The sequence below is a fragment of the Triticum urartu genome, chromosome 1 (assembly GCF_003073215.2).
Source record: "Triticum urartu cultivar G1812 chromosome 1, Tu2.1, whole genome shotgun sequence".
In the NCBI taxonomy this organism is placed as follows: domain Eukaryota; kingdom Viridiplantae; phylum Streptophyta; class Magnoliopsida; order Poales; family Poaceae; genus Triticum; species Triticum urartu.
The window spans coordinates 539927787-539947875 of NC_053022.1; the positions used below are offsets into that span (position 1 = coordinate 539927787).

General features: G+C 45.0%; 2 protein-coding genes and 1 long non-coding RNA gene across 3 annotated transcripts; 1 reads left to right on the forward strand and 2 right to left on the reverse strand.

The window, feature by feature from the left end:
* Nucleotides 1–4467: 4467 nt before the first annotated feature.
* LOC125527651 (putative disease resistance protein RGA1) lies at nt 4468–10186 on the forward strand. Its single transcript, XM_048692165.1, has 5 exons — nt 4468–5990; nt 6246–9036; nt 9200–9336; nt 9426–9555; nt 9636–10186. Exons 1-2 carry the CDS (start codon nt 4784–4786, stop codon nt 8867–8869), a joined length of 3831 nt encoding a protein of 1276 aa, XP_048548122.1. The 5' UTR covers nt 4468–4783; the 3' UTR covers nt 8870–9036; nt 9200–9336; nt 9426–9555; nt 9636–10186.
* A 150-nt stretch (nt 10187–10336) lies between these two features.
* On the reverse strand, nt 10337–14901 carry LOC125527657. Its single transcript, XR_007292211.1, has 4 exons — nt 14496–14901; nt 13264–13463; nt 12243–12272; nt 10337–12145 (listed from the first exon to the last, which is right to left on the reverse strand). It is a non-coding gene; the product is annotated as an uncharacterized LOC125527657 (long non-coding RNA).
* Nucleotides 14902–17393: 2492 nt separating this feature from the next.
* LOC125538106 (reticulon-like protein B9) lies at nt 17394–18731 on the reverse strand. The gene is made up of 4 exons (XM_048701411.1): nt 18529–18731; nt 18096–18418; nt 17892–17961; nt 17394–17805 (listed from the first exon to the last, which is right to left on the reverse strand). The coding sequence occupies exons 1-4, from the start codon at nt 18662–18664 to the stop codon at nt 17630–17632; spliced, it is 705 nt and encodes a 234-aa protein (XP_048557368.1). The 5' UTR covers nt 18665–18731; the 3' UTR covers nt 17394–17629.
* Between the last annotated feature and the right edge of the window lie 1358 nt (nt 18732–20089).

Below are 20089 nucleotides of genomic sequence, written 5' to 3' on the forward strand. Positions count from 1 at the left end.
CTTGCATGACCCTGATGTATGTCGTCTTTTTCGTGCATACGTTGCTGGTCCTCCCGTGCCTCAGGTGTATCTTTTGTCTTCCCATACACGCCCAAGAAGCCAAGCAGGGTCACACAAAGATTCTTCGTCATGTGCATCACGTCGATTGCGGAGCGGACCTCTAGGTCTTTCCAATAGGCATGTCCCAAAATATAGATTTCTTCTTCCACATGGGTGCGCGTCCGTCAGCGTCATTCGGAACAGGTTGTCCACCAGGACCCTTTCCAAAGACCACCTTCAAATCCTTGACCATATCATGTACATCAGCACCAGTACGGTGGCGAGGCTTCGTCCGGTGATCCGCCTCACCTTTGAAATGCTTGCCTTTCTTTCTTACGGGATGCCTGCTTGAAAGAAATCGACGATGTCCCAGGTACACATTTTTCTTACAATTAGCCAAATATATACTGTCGGTATCGTCCAAACAGTGCGTGCATGCGCGGTATCCTTTGTTTGTCTGTCCTAAAAGGTTACTGAGAGCAGGCCAATCATTGATGGTCACGAACAACAACGCCTTTAGGTCAAATTCTTCCCCCATGTGCTCATCCCACGCACGTACACCTGTTCCATTCCACAGTTGTAAGAGTTCTTCAACTAATGGCCTTAGGTACACATCAATGTCGTTGCCGGGTTGCTTAGGGCCTTGGATGAGCATTGACATCATAATGAACTTCCGCTTCATGCACAACCAAGGAGGAAGGTTATACAAACATAGTCACAGGCCAGGTGCTATGGTTGCTGCTCTGCTCCCCAAAAGGATTAATGCCATCTGCGCTTAGACCAAACCATACGCTCCTTGCGTCATCTGCAAACTCCTTCCCGTACTTTCTTTCGATTTTTCTCCACTGCGACCCGTCAGCGGGTACTCTCAACTTTCCGTCTTTCTTACGGTCTTCTCTGTGCCATCGCATCGCCTTGGCATGCTCTTTGTTTTGGAACAAACGTTTCAACCGTGGTATTATAGGAGCATACCACATCACCTTGGCAGGAATCTTCTTCCTGGGGCGCCGGCCCTCGACATCACCAGGGTCATCGCGGCAGATCTTATAGCGCAATGCACCACATACCGGGCAAGCGTTCAAATCCTCGTACTCACCGCGGTAGAGGATGCAATCATTAGGGCATGCATGTATCTTCTGCACCTCTAACCCTAGAGGGCAGACAACCTTCTTTGCTTCGTACGTACTCTCGGGCAATTCGTTGTCCTCTGGAAGCATATCCTTTATCATTACCAGCAACTTTCCAAATCCCTTGTCAGATACACCATTCTCTGCCTTCCATTGCAGCAATTCCAGTGTGGTGCCCAGCTTTTTCTTGTCACCTACGCAATTCGGGTACAACAATTTTTTGTGATCCTCTAACATGCGCTGCAACTTCTTCTTCTCCAAATCACTTGCGCAGTTTCTCTTTGCATCGGCAATGGCCCGACCTAGATCATCAACGGGCTCATCTGATGCTTCTTCTTCAGCTTCTTCCCACATTGCCGGCTCAGCTTCTTCCCGCATTACCGGCTCAGCTTCTTCCCCCATTGTTGTATCATCGTATTCAAGGAACCCATGGCCAGGATAGCTGTCGTCGTCCTCTTCTTCTTCATTGTCTTCCATCATAACCCCTCTTTCTCCGTGCTTGGTCCAAACATTATAATGGGGCATGAAACCGGTCTTAAACAGGTGGACGTGAATGGTTCTTGACGTAGAGTAATTGTGACCATTCTTACAGCGAGCACATGGGCAAGGCATAAAACCATCCGCCCGCTTGTTTGCCTCAGCCGCAAGCAGAAAAGTACGCACGCCATTAATGAACTCGGGAGAGCATCGGTCATCATACATCCATTGCCGGCTCATCTTCAATACACAGCACCGAAAACACCAAATTAATACAATACATAAAGTTCATACATAAAGATCATACAACACTTAAATGCAACAAACAAATAACTCTCTAGCTAAAGAATTTAAATGCAACAACAAATGCGATCAAGATCGCAACTAAGGTAACAATTGATCCAACAGTATAATGATACCAAGCCTCACTATGAATGGCATATTTTCTAATCTTTCTAATCTTCAAGCGCATTTTCTCCATCTTAATCTTGTGATCATCGACGACATCGGCAACATGCAACTCCAATTCCATCTTCTCCCCCTCAATTCTTTTCAATTTTTCCTTCAAATCCTCGTTTTCTCTTTCAACTAAATTTAATCTCTCGACAATAGGGTCGATTGGAATTTCCGGTTCAACTACCTTCTACATACAAATATCTATGTCAACTTGATTAGCATAATTTGTCATAAACACGAAATGCAATGAATAGTTTTAAAAGAGAATATACCACATCCGAATCATAACCCGGACGAGGGCCGACGGGGACGGATATCAAAACCATGGCACTATGTATAACAAACAACGTATGGGTAAGATAATTATACGAGTAACTATATATCCAAATCACACAAACATCAATTTTTTATATAAAACTTCATGAAGAAGAGGCTCACCACAAGGTGGTGCCGGCGACGGGACGTTGCGAGCGATCGACGGTGGTTATGACGGAGATTTAGAAGGTACTAAGTAAACCACACCTACATATGCAAACTAAGTGTTATTTTTGACCTCAAATTGCATATAAATTAAATACTAGCACATCTATATAATTCCTCCCAAATTACTAAACTCAAAAATCAATCACTATAAAGCATTGCACGAGCTAATCTAGCAATGAGAGATGAAAGGACAAAGTTACTAACCTTTGTGATCATTTGAATGGATGGGGGCCTTCAAATCTTGACAAATTTTGGGCAAAATGTGTGATGAGTTTGAGAGGAAGAGGGAAAAGAACAGAGAGGAAAGGGGAAAGGGAAAGAACAGAGCGAGCTCGGATGGACGAAGGATCTATGTAGGACGACCTTTAGTACCGGTTCGTGATACGAACCGGTGCTAAAGGTTCGCCACGAACCGGTACTAATGAGAGCGGCCGGCTAGCCGTTGGAACCGGCACTAATGCACACATTAATGCCGGCTCAAATTCAAACCGGCACTAATGTGCTTCACGTTTGATCCTTTTTCTACTAGTGAAATAGAGGGAGTAATAATTTAGAAACATGATCACGTGCACGGACAAATGAGGATTCTAAGCAGATACGCCCACACAATATCAAGACGTGTGCATGTGCAAATGGAGGACCAATTAGCCAGCCCGAAGATGCTCTAAGGGCATCTCCAAAGCAGACCACCAAGCAGATGCCCTCAAATGCTCAGACACATTCGACAGCCAGCCAGACGCCGACCCTTCAACGATATGCCTCATATTACACATGCAAACCATACAACACAGAAACATTTCACATATTTCATAGCAAAAGACTCTATATACTTCATAGGAAAAGGTATTCATCATATTTCATAACTAATCCTAATCCTAAAAAATCACATTTCTTCACGTCAAACGTGAGGTATATCACCCCAATGCCGGAGCCACCGGCCTCGTCGTCATTGGTGGTGGGCGGAGTTGATGGCATCCCGACGAACCCAGTAGGCGGCGGACTCGTCATCCTCCCATTTGACCTCATCTTTGAGGTCCATGAAGAGCACGGCGCACTCGGCATCGCGGATGAAGATCTCATGGTGCTCGACCGTGCGAGTGCTCTTCACGGGCTCGAAGATTGCCCAGTTCTCGACGATGATCTCCAGGTTGGTGAGGAGCGCCGTCATGGCGGCGGCATCCACGTGCTCCACATTGATTTGCACCTTGGCCGGAAGGTGCTACGCCTCCTCCGTGTGCGGGAGGCGGTATTGCACTGGATGTTATCGACCTCGAACCCTATAGCGGGGTCAATCATCATCACCCCCCCTCCTTTGTGGGCTCCGTGAGCGCTATGGGATTGCCCTCCTCCTCCTTCGAACCCGGCTCCGAGAGCTCGAAGGTTGCCGCCCGCAATTCGGTCCGCGTGCATATCGGTGGCGAGCGCCACACGATGATCCAACATGATGTGCTTGTACCATGTGAATCTTCTGCCACACCGTGGCGACGATAGGTGGTGTCTTGGCTCTTGAGGTCGTTGGGTCCGCGATGAGCTTCGCCAAGAGCGGTGGGCGGGGGGGAGGGGGGGATAGGGTATCTAGGGTTGCATACAGAGACTACTTGGGCGATCACGCCATGAATGTGGGTAGGCTGACCGGTGAGTATCAATGCAGATGGAGAAACTTACGTGCTTCGGATGGGGTTTTAGGTGGTCCGGACTGTTGAAGTTCGATGTGGCGGACGTTTGAACTCTCCTGCTCCGCCCCTCGATTTGAGGATGGACCGGGAGATTTTGGACGTCGGTCCACATTCAGCCCAATATGCAAGTCCGCGCTAGAGGCCTTAAAAGTGTTCGAGCCGTTTGGTCTAGAGTCTAGACATAAAACCGAAGAGAGGTCAGTGTTGGGGAGAAGGAAGTTGAATGCCATGTGGCTAAAGTAGATGCCTTGCCTGATTGCAGTTCTCTTTTTTTGTGGGGTGCTTTGTACCCTTCATAATAGATCTGGGGGCTTGCTTGAAAAAAAAGAAGTAGATGCATTACCTGACCTGCGAGGAGCGAAGCTCCATGATTATTATAGGTTGACGACCAGTGTATATATAGGTGCCACAGATAGATAGCTACCACCTCTGCTCTCAACTCCCAAGTCCCAACTTCTCTCTGAAACAGAAAAAAGACTTCCAAGTCCCAACCACTTCACCTCGGCAAGGTGAACCGAAGCGCAGATGGAGGCGGCCGTCGGCGCGACCAGCTCGCTCCTCGGCAAGGTGCTCACGAAGCTGTCCGAGGACCTGGTGGCCGCGTATGTCGACAGCCTCGAGCTCGTCCACAACTCCCAGGAGATCAAAACCAAGCTGCTGCACACACAAGGGCTGCTGCAACTGGCCGAGGGGAGGGACGTGAGCAATGTCACCGCCCTTCAGGCCTTGTTGGAGGAGCTGAGCAAGAAGGCCGACGAGGCGGAGGACTTGTTGGATGAGCTCCACTACTTCAAGATCCAGGACCAGCTCGACGGCACCAACTGTGCCGCACTGGATCTCGGTGATGGCCTCCGGGGCCATGCTTGTCATGGTCTCCATGCTATTCACCACACCATCGGTAACTGTTTTCCATGCTTTTCTTGCTCTCGCACGCAAGATGATGGTTCTGCTCCTACTGCTGATGATGGTGGCCATGTCGATAAGTTACATTTTGACAGAGTGGCCATGTCCAGCAAAATCAAGTCAGTGATAGAGGAAATACACTCCCTATGTGACCCCATCTCTGATTTGCTCAATAAAATTCCAAGCAGCAGCACAGTTGTCACCCTAAAACGGCTTCACATAGGGTCCACAATTATACAAGATACACTGCACGGAAGGAGAGACATTTTTGAGAAAATTGTCAATGATATCACAAGTGGCACACATCACGGTCAAACTGTTTCTGTTCTTCCTATAGTCGGCCCGGGGGGGATTGGAAAGACAACTTTCACCCAGCACCTGTATAATGATAGTAGGACTGAAGAGCACTTCACTGTTATGGTTTGGGTGTGTGTATCGACTGATTTTGATGTGTTGAAGCTCACCCAACAGATCCATAACTGCATACCTGCAACTGAAAGCGAAACTGCAATTGAAACAACCAATCTAGATCGGCTTCAGAAATCCATTGCACAGAGACTTAAGTCCAAAAGGTTTTTAATTGTCTTGGATGATATATGGAAATGCAATAGTGAGGACGAGTGGAAGACCCTGCTAGCTCCCTTCACAAAGGGGGAAGCCAAAGGCAGCATGATACTTGTGACAACTCGATTCCCAAAACTAGCAAGAATGATGAAAACAGTTGATCCAGTAGAGCTACAAGGCTTGGAGTCTAATGACTTTTTCACATTCTTTGAATCATGTATATTTGGTGAACATAAGCCTAGGCATTATGAAGATGAGTTAGATGGCATTGCAAGATAAATTGCACGCAAGTTAAAGGGCTCCCCACTAGCAGCCAAAACAGTTGGTGGACTATTGCAGAAAAATCTTTCCCGGGAACATTGGAATGGAGTTCTTCACAACCATGAGTGGCGAAACCAGAAAAATGATAACGATATTATACCATCTTTGAAAATTAGCTACGATTACCTTCCTTTCCATCTGAAAAAATGCTTCTCATACTGTGCCCTTTATCCTGAAGATTATAGGTTTAGTGATTCAGAAATTAATCGTTTTTGGATTGCAATAGGCATCATAGACTCTAGCCACCCAAGCAATAAGAATTGCATGGAAGGTCTAGTGGAAAATGGTTTTCTCATGAAGGGGGTTTCCAAAAATCTTCCTTTTCATGAATACTTTGTAATGCATGATTTAATGCATGAGCTATCTCGGAGTGTCTCTGCACAAGAATGCCTAAATATAAGTGATCTTGATTTTAGAGCTGAGGCCATCCCACAATCTATTCGACACTTATCCATCACCATAGAGAATAGATATGATGAAAAATTTAGAGAAGAAATGGGTAAACTAAAGGGAAGGATAGACATTGTAAATCTACGGACACTGTTGATTTTTAGAGAATATGAAGAAAGAATCATTGAGATCTTAAAAGATACATTTAAGGAAATAAAAGGCTTGCGCATCCTATTTATAGCAGTGAAGTCCCTTGAATCTCTACCACAAAGCTTTTCAAAACTTATCCACCTCCAGTACCTCCAAATTCGATCACCCTATGAAACAGAAATGACTTTACCTAACACACTATCCAGATTTTATCACTTGAAATTCTTGGACCTAAGTGGTTGGTATGGTAGTTCTAACTTGCCTAAAGATATTAGCCGCCTTGTGAATTTACGCGATTTCCTCGCTGAAGAAGAACTCCACTCCAATGTTCCTGAGGTTGGAAAGTTGAAGTATCTACATGAGCTAAAAGAATTCCATGTCAAGAAAGAAACTGTTGGATTTAATTTAAGAGAGCTGGGGGAATTGAGAGAGCTTGGGGGAACACTCAGTATACATAATCTTGAAAATGTGGCAACCAAGGAAGAAGCTAGTGGCGCCAAATTGGTGTTGAAAAGGGATTTGAAAGAGTTGACATTAGTATGGGGCAGAGAGCAACGGACTGATGTAGATGCTGATATTCTCGATGCTCTTCAACCACACTCTAACCTTACAACACTAGGCATTATAAATCATGGTGGCACCACTTGTCCTCGTTGGCTGTGTCCTGAGATAAGGGTGAACAATTTAGAGACTCTCCATTTACATGGCGTGTCTTGGGGAACTCTTCCACCTTTTGGGCAGCCACCATGTCTCAGGGAACTAAGCTTGAAGAGCATTTCTGGGCTGCGTCAGTTTGGTCCTGACTATGGTGGTGTTAGAGGCAAATGTCTTTTGCAGTTGAAGAAAGTTGTGTTTTATGACTTGTCAGATCTTGTCCAGTGGGTTGTGGAACCTAATTGCCATATGTCTCCAGGTCTTGACAGCATCGATTGCAGAAATTGTCCCAACCTATGTGTGATGCCCTTCTCGGAGTGCTCTTGTACCAGTTTGTCCATGCTTTGCATTGGTAGTTGCCCCAAGTTGTCTCTGCCACCCATGCCTCACACATCCACACTAACATGTTTAGCTGTTGAAAATGGTTCAGAAACGTTGTCTTACGATGGAAAAAGATTGGTTGTTAGCAAGTATGCCGGTGCTTTGGCCTTCCACAATCTGGGTGAAGTAGAGGATGTGTGTATTCGAGATGAATCACACATTTCGTGGACATACCTCAAAAAGCTTAAATCCTTAAGAAAACTAGCTGTCACAAGATGCGACAGCCTGTTTTCTGGAGAAATGGATGGCAGTGTTGTCTTCCACAACATGAATATTGAGACTCTTAGTGTAGATGTATCTCATCTTACCAGGAAATTGCTGTCAAAAGTGTTCAATAGTTGCCCAGCTCTTGGTGAATTGGAGATACATTCTTCACTGGAAGACCAGGAGGAACGAGTACTACAGTTCCCATCATCCAGCTCACTGCAGACACTTCGCTTCTACATGTCGAAGGGCCTGGTTCTTGTGCCTGCGGAGGATGGAGGAGGAATCCAGGACATCACGTCGCTCAAAACATTAAGAATAGATGGATGCGGCAAGTTGTTCTCTCGGTGGCCGATGGGAGAAGCAGGAGGAGCTCCGATGACTAACCCTTTCCCTGCTTCCCTCAGGAAACTTTATATTAGGGAAGAGTCAAGCATGCGGTCAATGGCTTTGCTCTCAAACCTCACGTCTCTCACTCATCTAAGTCTAATACACTGTGCGAATTTAACAGTGGATGGGTTCAATCCTCTCATCACAGTCAACCTCAAGGGATTGGAGGTCTGGAACAGTGGCGGCAACTCTCCAGCAGAGGTTCTGCTCTCAGAGGTGGCAAGGACCAAATTAATGCACGCGGGTTCCTTCCAATTGGATAGACTGAACGTGGATAGCATCTCGGCAGTGCTTGTTGCTCCCATTTGCACCCACCTTTCCGCCACCCTCCATGAACTGAGCTTCTTTGATGATGAGCGGGCAATAGGCTTCACAGAAGAGCAAGAGAATGCGTTTCAGCTCCTCACCTCCCTCGAGAAACTAGGATTTTATCGCTGCAAGGTTCTGCAGTCCCGCCCTCAAGGATTACATCGCCTTTCTTCTCTCAAAGAATTAGTAGTCAACAGTTGTCCTGAACTCCGATGGCTGCCAGAGCAGGGCTTCCCCACTTCGCTGCAAGCTCTACATCTATGGTTTGGCAGTGCAGAGCAAAAACAGCAAGCTGAGAAATTGAAAGAAACATACCCAGATTTACATGTACATTATCATCATTAGCACAAGGTAACACATGTCGCCTCCCTCTTCTTATATTTCTCTAAAGTGAGGCTCCCCCTATTCATGATTTATCTTTAATTTCTAGTAGTAAATTCTGACAGGCTAGCAGGCTCCACTGTTGCAATATGTACATAGCTTCTGAAATCTGACAGGCCGCCAATCTGCCTGTAAGTAACGGAAAACCACCTTTTCTGCTCATCGATTTATATGATTTCATTCACATTCCGTTCATGACTTCTGTATCTCTGTATCTACACATACAGCTGCCCTATAAGCAATTCTTATGCACTTTCCCTTTTTCTAACCAGAACTATTAAATTTCTTATGCAGGAGGCATGGTAGCTTTCGTTCCACACTTGCCTTTGTTCTGCTTTCATCTGCCAGCTGCATGGTAAATATGAAGACTAAGGCGACTCCTGATAGACCTATAGATGAATGCCTATTTTTATTTAACAGAATGTCAACAGGTAATAAGCAACTTGCACGTCTGAATTTGCAACCTAGTTGCTCATGTATCAAAAATTTAATGCGATGCATTCTGCAATCTTCTTTTAAGACAGGAAGCAGACTCCTGAATAATGGGACGTGAAACACGAGACATCACATATCGATTCTGCAAATTTGCCTCCAGTTCTGCTTTTATGGAATTATTAATCCTTTGTGTGCTTGCCAATTTCGAGGGAAAAGTAAGTATCAAGTAGCAGCTATCTTCTCATGACCCTTCTACAACTCCCTGCATACTGAGGCACCTATCTTTTGCTGTCAGGTGTCAACAAAATGAAGAAAATCCACAATTTTTCTTTTTGAAGTAAATGGCAATGTGAAGTGAAGGTGTTTCAGATGATCCGGTCTTATTTCTCCGGTCCCTGTGACGGATCAACTATCTGAGCATTCTGGAGCTTAGAATGGCATCATGTTCAATGTTCAGGCTGCTGGTAGTTTGCCACAATAATTTGCAGCAATCGCTGGTACGCAATTGTCCAGTGTTTCTGTATTTGCACATACAGCCACCCTATAATTCTTACTAGGGGTTGGGGCGCCACCTTGTGGCGCCTCCTCAAAGGAAGCTGGGGCGGTGCCAGGTTGACAGCCGCCCATTCGAGTTGCTTTTTTGCAATCTTGGTAACACATGAAAATAGCAATGTTATAAGAAGTCGCAATATAATTTTGAAAGAGCTAAATAATTGACACTCAAATACAACGAGATTAGGACATCTCCAATGTGGATCAGCAAACAGATACCACCAACAAGTTCGTGGACATCCATCGAGCTTCGGTCGTTCAATGCAATTTATAAAAGAAAAAACAGGACACCGATCATAACAAAAACTAAAAACCAAAGAAAAAACAGGACACTGATCAAGGTTGATGACCCCGCGCCCGAGCCACCAGCCTCGTCGTTGTTGGCGGCCAACGCCAACCCGCGGAGCACGACAATATAACTACAGCAGGAAGAGTGCCCATTCATAAAGAAGAGCAAGCCTGGTACTTCCATAGATACTAATAGGTTTATATACTAACATAGAAGGGCCAGTCTTACAAGGTGGACCAATAGATTCTGATAATGGAAGTCTTACAAGGTGGATCATTTTTCTCGAATCAGCTGAGAGGAAAGAAGAATATCTCAGGTATGAGCAAATTATGAATAAAACCAGTCAGTTTGAAGCATGATAGCTGTAGATTCTGATAAAAAATTATTCCCATAGAGTAAGAAGCTTTAGAGCATGCTTTTCGGGGTGGATCAATAGGATTTCAAGCAAACCGATGAATATTTCAACAATCTATCAGAAGGATAGAACTTGTGATGCAGGAAAGACAGTTATCCGACATGATCAATTTCAGCTAGAAGAACAGATAGATGGAACGAATATTCATGGAAGATGATAATTAACAAAGAAGAAAAGGATTAATTTCATGGGAACATAATAATTGTTGCCACACAAGTATTACCCACCACGTTTTATCCGACATTTGCAGTACTGGTAATCACTCTGAAAATAAAGTAGCACAAAAGCTCACCGCAGATGTTCATGATCTGGCCTCTTTCACATAAAAGCTACAATGGAATCTAGAGGGAGGGAGCTAGAGGAGGAGAATGGAGAGAAACATGACCTGCGCCGGTCGTCGTGGCGTGCTACAGTACATGTGGCGCTCAGAGTATGCTCGATACTGTACCATTTCATTATCTGCAAAAATCTATAACTAAGTTGTCATGAGAACAAATATAAGCATGGAGCATTACACAGAAGTGCGGCATCAAGCACGTGTTACTGCTAATAGTATTATGGTCATGTGCACTGTTAGGTACTCAAGTCTGATACTCGAGCATCAATCACTTCTTCTAAATAATTTTCCAAGGTCCAGCGGCTTAAGTAGAAACTGATATTTCTTAAATGCATGTCAAGTTAAACGGCTAATGACAGGTCTAGATAAACCAAATTCTGAAATTTACAACCTATTATGGTATTAATTGATGAAGAAACTATTGCGATAATAGTTTTCTCTTGCACCAGTATCTCATCGCACTGTGCATATATAATATCTGTTCATTTTTTAAGTTTGATCATTAGGCTTTTCTCTTGCACCAGTAGCTCATCACACTGTGCATATATAATATTTTCCAAAACCTAACTGTTCATTTTTTAATTTTGATCATTAGGCTGCTACCGTGAAGCAAGATCCCACAATGTTATATTAGAGAAAAGCAACCTGCAATCTAAATCAGGGATGAAACATGACAACAAGTTTGCATATAGAGATCACAGAATACAAAAATGGCGACTTGCTATAAAAAGGCAATAATAGAGCATAGAACCCAAACTGCAGCTAGATCAATGTGCACCTGATCAAGATCCCGTCCATGCAGCTCTGATTAATAATCAATTATTGGAGAGAGGAATACTGAATGTATACTTTTCTTCCCCTTGTATGGCAGGGGGATGGTGAATGTCAAATAATGGCATTGAAAATCAAAATCACTGACAGTGATACTGTAATTTGTAAATTGATGGAAACATAACAAGTAGAATAATGCAACTTTAAACTCTCGCAATCCAAATCACAAATGACATTACTCCCTGCTATTATGGACAATCACACCACATAAAAAAATAATGCAAAAACAACTCTACAGGCAGAAGATCGGTTTGCGAACCAAAAGGAAAATCTTACTCAGATGTACCTACATCGGGTAAGAACAAGATTGCCTCACACTATGTTGAGTCGTAGTGTAGTATTGGATCATGCTCAAGCCAAGTCCTCCATCTGGACAAGAGCCTGCGGTAACAGAAGCACAAAACCCAAATCATAATCACAAAAACTGCAAATATACATCCACCTGAAACGTGTGTGCACAAATGAATCAAGAGGGCACCTGATTCGTGGCACGCAGCTCCGACATCAACTGAAAATGGTCAAAATAAATCTTCAAATAGTGTAGATCGATATTTAAAATCAATCAATAGTGGAACCTATTCAACACTTGATTACGACACAATTAGAGAAAGCATCTTGAGTTCTAATAAACATTTAGAAGAAACCATAAGCTGGACATCATACAGACTGCAAGCACTTTTTTTTGTTTGAGAAAACAGAAGAGTCCAACATCAACCCTTCAGGAAGGCAATATATAATCAGAAGAACTAAAACAACGCCAAAATCTTATAGACACAACTATGCTATTCCATTCTAATAAAATACGCTCATTTCTGAAGAAAACTAAGAAATAGTAGACATAAAATTAAATAAGAAACGATCAACAACATATGTGAAAATGTCCAACGCGTTGCGAAATTCTGGTAGCTACTTCAGTAGTAACTATATGTTCTGGTTTTAGAGATGACTCTCAATGCCTAGTTCAGTACTCACATGGAATTGAAGTCGGAGTATACAATATTGTCCAATGGATGTCCAAAATGCTAGTTTCAGTTCCATGACATAAAACACAAATTATACAAGTCCAACAGGGCTTGAGAGAAAATACAGTAATCAAACATAGAAATGCACATCCTAGAGATATGTAGAAGCATTCATCAAATAGGTAGTACGAAAGTTTGCACTATATCATGACCTCACCGAAATCCTATGAAGCAGTACCAAAGTTTTTCTTACGGACTTAAAATGAAGCACTTTATTCCAAAATCCCAATACAACAACTTTTAATATAATAGAATTATTCTGTCACACAAGCAAGCTCCTCTTTATGCTAACTATAGGGTATCAGCAAGTCAGTACAATTTTAGAGGACTTGACTCATATCCAATGCAAAAGATAAAAGTTTGGATCAGAGCCAAGCCGACATTGGCCTTCCAAATCAGGCCATCCCACATCTGATAGAAGAGAATCAAGCAACAATGAGCACATGAAAAAAAAGTTATTAAGATCTTGAACATAACCTCCTGCGAGCGCCATGGCGGACGAGAAGAGGGTGAGGCCGCTGGACACCGAAATAGCAGTGGCGCAACCACTGCGGGTGGCGGCGATTGGTAATAGACCGCGAGGAACGGCGCCGCCGCTCATGGCATCTGCAGCTTTCGCAGTGTCTAGCTGTGCACATACTATTTCACACCTATTGTTGAAATCAATAGTTGTGTTCCTGCAAGCAAGGAAAGTATGAAGCTGCACTGGTTGAGGAATCTAACGCTAATTGAATGAGCAATTATATGAAGCATCGGCATTTAAAAACATAATGCGGATAAGAGGCAAGTCATCCGAATGGATTAGAAGCATTATCAACATTTTAATCCCTAAAAATGAACCTTGTAAAACTGCATGAGAATATCTTGTGGTCACGTTGAATTGACAATCTGGACAAGATCTGCAAGGACATTTAGTGTTTAGACATGTTTCTTTTTATCGATTTCCTTGGGAGATGACTAAAATAACTCTTGCTCTATAAGAAATTAATGGCCAATCTATGAGGAAAATATATATAATCTGGATACATGCATTATTTCTCAGCATACTGATTAGCTTAACGTATCACCTTAGAACCCAACCGAAAATACAAAGGAACTTATAGTTAGGAAAGCGAGCATTTTATACGCATTAATCACCGAAATCATAACCTCTTTGCAAATCTGGAAAAAAATAGTTAAAATACGTAACCTGCCATGACCTATATTATTCTCATGTCAAGGGACGAAAGGAACACCTACTCACACACATAAATGATTGGATGTACAACTGAATCGAATCTATGAATACAATTAACTTCTAAGGCATTGTTTCTTTTGTGATGCAAAGCCGTGTGTGCTCGAGCTGGCAATGAGTTGATTTGCATCACAAGCGCACATGAGGTCTTGTACAGAATCGATGACCGGTCTTGTTCGCTTGCTCTGAAATGCAGAATCTACGTAAGTAGGTCTGCTTCTTATTGGATAACTGAAGACAACATTCCACATGTACAACTTCAGAAACACCTATTATGAAACTGATCACTTGATACAAGTATACAACTCAATATCAAGAACATTATGCAAACAATCTGAGGCTGGGTACACACACAAAAAGGCCTTCTGTTAACACAGCCAAAATTTGGTACTCCTATTAAGAATACACGCATGGAAACTGACAACGAATTTGAATGTGTGCGAGTTAGAGAGGAATGAATGGGCGATGGACTCACCATCACGGCGTAGTTGCATAGGCTAAGCACCGCGGCGCAGCGCCAGTGGTCGACGAGAACGGGCATCCCTTCAGCGGCTGCTCCGTCAGCAGCCGGCGCGGGCGCGGCCGCGAGGTTGGATGTGATGAGTACTGGACAACGGCGCCGTCGCCGACGCACTGCGTGGGCCCCAGACCGACTGCAGCGCCTCCCGTCTCCTTACGACCTGCATCTCCACCCTCACCTCGACCCCGTCCTCCGCGGGCTTCACATCGATGTAGACGGCGTCGTAGGGCGTAGTCAGCGCAACCATGAGCTCGTCGGCGCGGGAGGCGGCGGGGAGGTCGGCGTGATGGCAGATGGAAGACGCGAAAGTCTCGAGAGGAGGCCGAGGGTCGAGGAGAAGGGGGAGGTAGGGACGAGGAGGAGGTTGCGTGAGTGCGAGGAAAAGAAAGAAGCACACGCAATATTTCCTCTGCATCGCTATCACAACCGGCGTATCTGGAGGCGGCCGCATCTGGTGGACCAACTGAAAGTCTGAGACAAGACCTACGCTGCCCAATCGATGCTCGTTTTTCCTTTTGTTGTAGAAATCTGACGTGGCATGGTCGAGGAGGCGCCCCTTCTGCACACGTTAATGTTTTCCGATGCAAGTTCCCTTTTTCTACAGAATGTATAAATGTTGAGCAATTTTAAGATGCTCCAAAACCATTCGGGACTGGTCATTCCTTTTGATCCAACAGTTTAGATTGATCGTGGTGATCTACTATCTCCTAGGAGGTAATAAGGCACCCATAACTCTTAAATAGGTATCATTGCCTTTATTTTATATTCGAATATTAGTTGACAATATGGAAGCATATTGCTATGTCTTCATGCCATAATTATTAGTAACCTTCGCGTTACACAAAAAATTGCAGGTTCTGTTCTTTGCTTTCTTGGAGCATTGGACAATTCGCTTGTGCACTCATTGGCCAAGTCTTCCTAGTGATTGGATAGCATTTGTCTTAAGAGATTAACAATTTGGGTGGATGAGCATAACCGAAACTATAGCGAAGCTTCATTGCCTCCATTCCATTCTCTGTCTTGTTACTTTATATATATGGTCAAGGTAGCAGACCTCCCTTATTGTTGTTGGTTCAATGCAACGATGTTTGTTTAGCCTTTTCTGAACCGCCTAATGCTAAGACACATTTCATACAATATCAGTGTGTGATGATTCTCTGTTCATGGAGTTGATCAATCTGCGCCGCTACCATCAGGTTTATGTTCTGGCAAAGTACTGATCCTGTGGTAACCAACTGCCATCTGGTGTGGATTGCGTATAAGCTGAGGTCGCACTGGCATCCTTCAGTGTTCTAGGTAATGATTAAGCATCTGTATTTGCTCCTGAGTTTTCTTCCCTTGTACATTTTTCTGACCTTAAGTTCATTACTCCCTGCAGAACAATTACAACCAACAGTGAATTTTATAGTTGGCATTCAGGGCATAGCTCCTCTATCCGGATAATAACAGCAAAGGAAACCTTTGTCCTGATATTCTGAGTGAGCCGAGCCTTGGAGTCATGAAGTGACCATTTAAAAAGTTAGTAGGCCAATCTTCCTTTTCTGTTTGTTCTTTTTTACTAATAAAGCTCGAAAGTGGTAAAGTATCTCCACTTGTGTACTGAAAGTCCTGAGTTCAAGACAGCCTCTTTGCAGAAAGAAGCAAGGGAAATGTGTCTATAAACTCCCTTCCCCCCAGAGTCCACAGTGTGTGTGAGCTTTCAGCATTTGGGTACGCCCTTACTAAAGCTCAAAATTGACAATGCGCCGAGTGTCAGAAGTGGTAAGCACATGTTTACAGAGCTCACATTACTTGTGGTGTGATCGTTCAGGGGTATGACACATTGACACTAACTCGTTTTGGTGTGATCGTCCAGGTGTTCCTCTCAATTTGCTCCCAGTTGACGAACCCATACCCCAAGGATGTTTTCAAGTCCTAGCACCAAGATGGGGTCTGATGGAAATGGACCGCCAACGGTTGCTACTCCGCATCGAGCCCCCACTTCATTCAGTTTATTGGCAGAACTAAGCCCTGTCTTCCTTGAGCTGATCTGGCATGTCACAACAAATGTGCATGATTTAAGCTTTCGAGTCAAAACTTATGCAATTTCCATGCAAGCGGCCCAAGAGTTACTTACTGCCAAGACTCCACAAGCTTGCTCCATTCACAGCTTGTTTCTCACGAATTAATCCTCTGTTTTTTAGTTTTCCCAAGCCTATGTGCCTCTAGTATAAGTATCCCCACATGTTCGTTGTGAAAGGGAATGAGAATTCTGAATTTGAGTTTGTAGGCAGTCGGTGGGATTGTGTGTTTGGGTGCTGTGCTGCAAGCAATAGATTCCGTCGAGTGTTAGCCCTTGTGCGTGGATCGAAGGGCTTGTCCTTAATAATCCATATAGGATTCTTTTGGTTCCTTTTTGTGATTCTATCAAAATTCCACAAGTACCATGGTTTGGTCTGCCTTGTTGCAAACCAAACTAGTTATCTGCAGGCTGCAGCAGTAAATCTGAGAGTGGTTCCTGCTGTTGTGTGCTACTTGAGAGAAATTAGTTGTTGCTGCCTTGAAAGATCGGTCGCAATGGTGCCCGACATCAGGGCTAAACTCTTAGCCATCTTCTGATGCACCGCCGACATAGAAGGCCTGACATATGCAATGTTGGTTTGTGGATGGGGGCCGTCGGAGAGGAAGGCTGGATGGCGCGGCGAGAAGACAGTGGTGATCGCGCCCTATGCCCATGACATGACGGTCGCGGTGTTGTGCCGTCCATTCCCATTTTTCATCTTTTCTATTTTGCTTACCGTTGTGTTTTCTTTCACTTTGAGAAGGGGGAGAGATGAAGCCATCAGAGGACACCAAGTAATCCTCACAAGAACATCACTCAACTCAACTCTCATTACTTCCATCTCATATCCGTAGCACGATAATAACAGTTTATAACAGGCACACACACAAACACACACACTTTGCCACGACTTGCAACTCAACAAGACTTTTGCGAGTCCATTGCCATTTCCCCTGAAACCAAACCCCGTACGCACACACCGGCGCACCGGCACCATCACGACCTCCTCAAATCAACCACGTACGATGCGTTCATTGATGAACCCTAGCTAGTGGAAGTGCGCTCTCTTGCTCTTGACGGGGCCTCTGGGGATCTTGTCCAGCACGTTGGCGTCCACCTTCCTGTAGAACTTCTTGAGGTCCTCGCCGCCCTTGGCCACCAGGTGGTCCACCTCCGTCCCGTACCTCTCGTACAGCACCGGCAACGTCAGAGCGCACAAGAACCCTGCAGCACAATGAACAACATGTTTTTTGTTGTCGATCATCATGTCTTTTTTTTGTTGTTGTTGATCAAAATTCGGGGATGCTTACCAACGTAGACCAGAGTCGTGAAGCTGCAGTTGTCCCCGATCACCGCCACCACCCACAGAGATCCAATCACCTTTCATGGAGGAAAAGAACATATGGCCATATAGGAGGTGATCAGCTACTTGGCTAAGCCGAAGGAAATAGCCGGCACTGTGAGATGATGCATGGGGCACGTGCAAACAAGGGAGAAGAAAGTATATATGGTACCGAGAGGAACTTCTTGAGGTCCTTGCCGCAGGCGATGTCGTAGAGCACCGCCACGGAGCGCTCCAGCTTGCGGTGCACCGCCATGGCGGCCTCCCTGAAGGCATGCTCCGACACGATCACCTCCGGGACGCGCGGTGGCGCCCTGTCGAAGAGCGGCGCGGTGACCGACCAGAGGAAGAGGAGGAGCATGCCGAGCAGCGCGGCGTGGCAGAGCAGCGTCACGAAGTTGTACTCGGCCACGTCGAACAGGAACCACACCGCCGTCGCCCCCGCCAGCATGCCCGCTGACAGGTTCCGGTCCCGCCACAGCAGCACGTCCGCCACTGCCACCACATTGCCGACGTTCAGATATCACAGGTAGGTAGACGGTGCGTGCAGTTTCCAGAGGAAAAGAAACAAAAAAAAAATAATAATGATCGGTGGAGCGCCGCACCTTTCCGGCCGCCGAGGAACCTGTGCACCGGCCGCTGCCGGCGGAAGACGCTGACGTTGGGCGCGCGGCGGCCTTCGTCGTCGGACTCGGAGTCGCTGCGGACGTGAGGAACCGTCGCTCTCTGAGTCGTCGCCATCGCTGCCGTTCTCTCGTGGCGTGTTGTGCAGGTGTGATCTGGTGAGCGCGCTGGGCATGCAGGTCACAAAAGTTTCTCAGCTTATAAGCACTGCCATGCCGGAAAGAGCATGGGAGGTCGATCAGTCCGGGAAGGAAGGGATAGCTTTGAGCCGGGGGCACACGGGGGTTGGAGGGATGCCGGGGCAAGTCTTTTGCTTCCGGCAGAGGTTTGCCGGGGACCGGGGAGATGCCCTTGCTGGAGCCTCCAAGACTCGGGAGCCAGCCAACTCTCTCACGGTAAAAGATTTGTGCATGCTTTTTAAAACAGTGTCTTGCGTCTGCATCTTGTTGGTTGCTACGTGCGTCCGTGAGTGCAGCTCCGTCAAAGCATTTCTACTTTGCTTGGACGAGGGGGGTTCCCCCTGCATCGCCTGCCTCGAGCATTTCTACCAACGGCATTGGGTTCAGAGTTCAGACTGTTCGTAAAAAGCTTTGTTCTTCGGTTATAACCACTACGAGGCTTATCCACGGCGTGCACGATTGCCAAATTCACCAGGCATTCAAATGACGCAACACCGTCCTCTCTACCTTTTTTTTTGACTGCCACCGTCGTCTCTACCTGATAACTAACTGAATGCCCGTGTGTTGCCACAGTTACGAAAGAATTAATTCAGATAAATATGCCAATACTTGAAAAAAATGTAATGGTCTTAGGCTTTGAAATATGTTTCTGATGAGTAAGAATAATTTGTTATACTTGGTTTTCTGCACCTTTGACTTCATCATGTTCCATCTCGTGTGACGCATTTTTGTAGGAATTTCCTCTTTCATCTCAAATTAAAACCCTCATTTTTTTGCTTCTTTTCCTTCTGTAAAAACTATTTACGAAATTGTTTTAAGACAAACAGAAAAATAGCAAAAGGAAAAAAAAAGGGAGTGAGGGAGCAGCCCAGCCTATCAAGTGTAGCCACTGATACATCGTCCCTATTGTATCTACCTTTTCAAATACTTTTGCTCTTTTTTTAACTCTAATTTGCATAATTTGGATGAAATTAACCCGCACTGACGATGTTTTCAGCAAAATTACTATAGTCTTGTTTTTGTGTAGAAATAAAAGTTCTTGTAACCAGACGAAACTTTGCGGAGATTTTTTTTATTGAATAAAAAATATACTGAAATGAAGATCCACTAGAGGGGGCCCACCAATTGCTCAAAAGGCAACAGGGCGCACCTACCCCGCAGGGCACGCCCTGATGCCTCTTGGATCCCATAGGCGGCCGTCTGACCTAATTTCAAGCCTATAAACTCAGTTTTTCCGGAAAAAAAATAGAGGAGTGTCATCGCGTTTTAGATATGGATCCGCCGCCACCTCTGGGAGGGCTGTTCTGGAGTCCATTCGGAGCTCCGGAGAGGGGAATTTGTTGTCATCGTCATCGTCATCATC

Excerpts from the sequence above, each read along its gene's own strand:
- LOC125527651 (XM_048692165.1), top strand. The coding sequence starts at position 4,784 with ATGGAGGCGGCCGTCGGCGCGACCAGCTCGCTCCTCGGCAAGGTGCTC. Across the intron at positions 5,991-6,245 it reads TTATGAAGATGAGTTAGATG|AAATTAATCGTTTTTGGATT; the intron begins GCATTGCAAGAT and ends TTAGTGATTCAG.
- LOC125538106 (XM_048701411.1), bottom strand. The coding sequence starts at position 18,664 with ATGGCGACGACTCAGAGAGCGACGGTTCCTCACGTCCGCAGCGACTCC. Across the intron at positions 18,419-18,528 it reads GTTCCTCGGCGGCCGGAAAG|TGGCGGACGTGCTGCTGTGG; the intron begins GTGCGGCGCTCC and ends ATGTGGTGGCAG. Across the intron at positions 17,962-18,095 it reads ACCTCAAGAAGTTCCTCTCG|GTGATTGGATCTCTGTGGGT; the intron begins GTACCATATATA and ends CCTCCATGAAAG.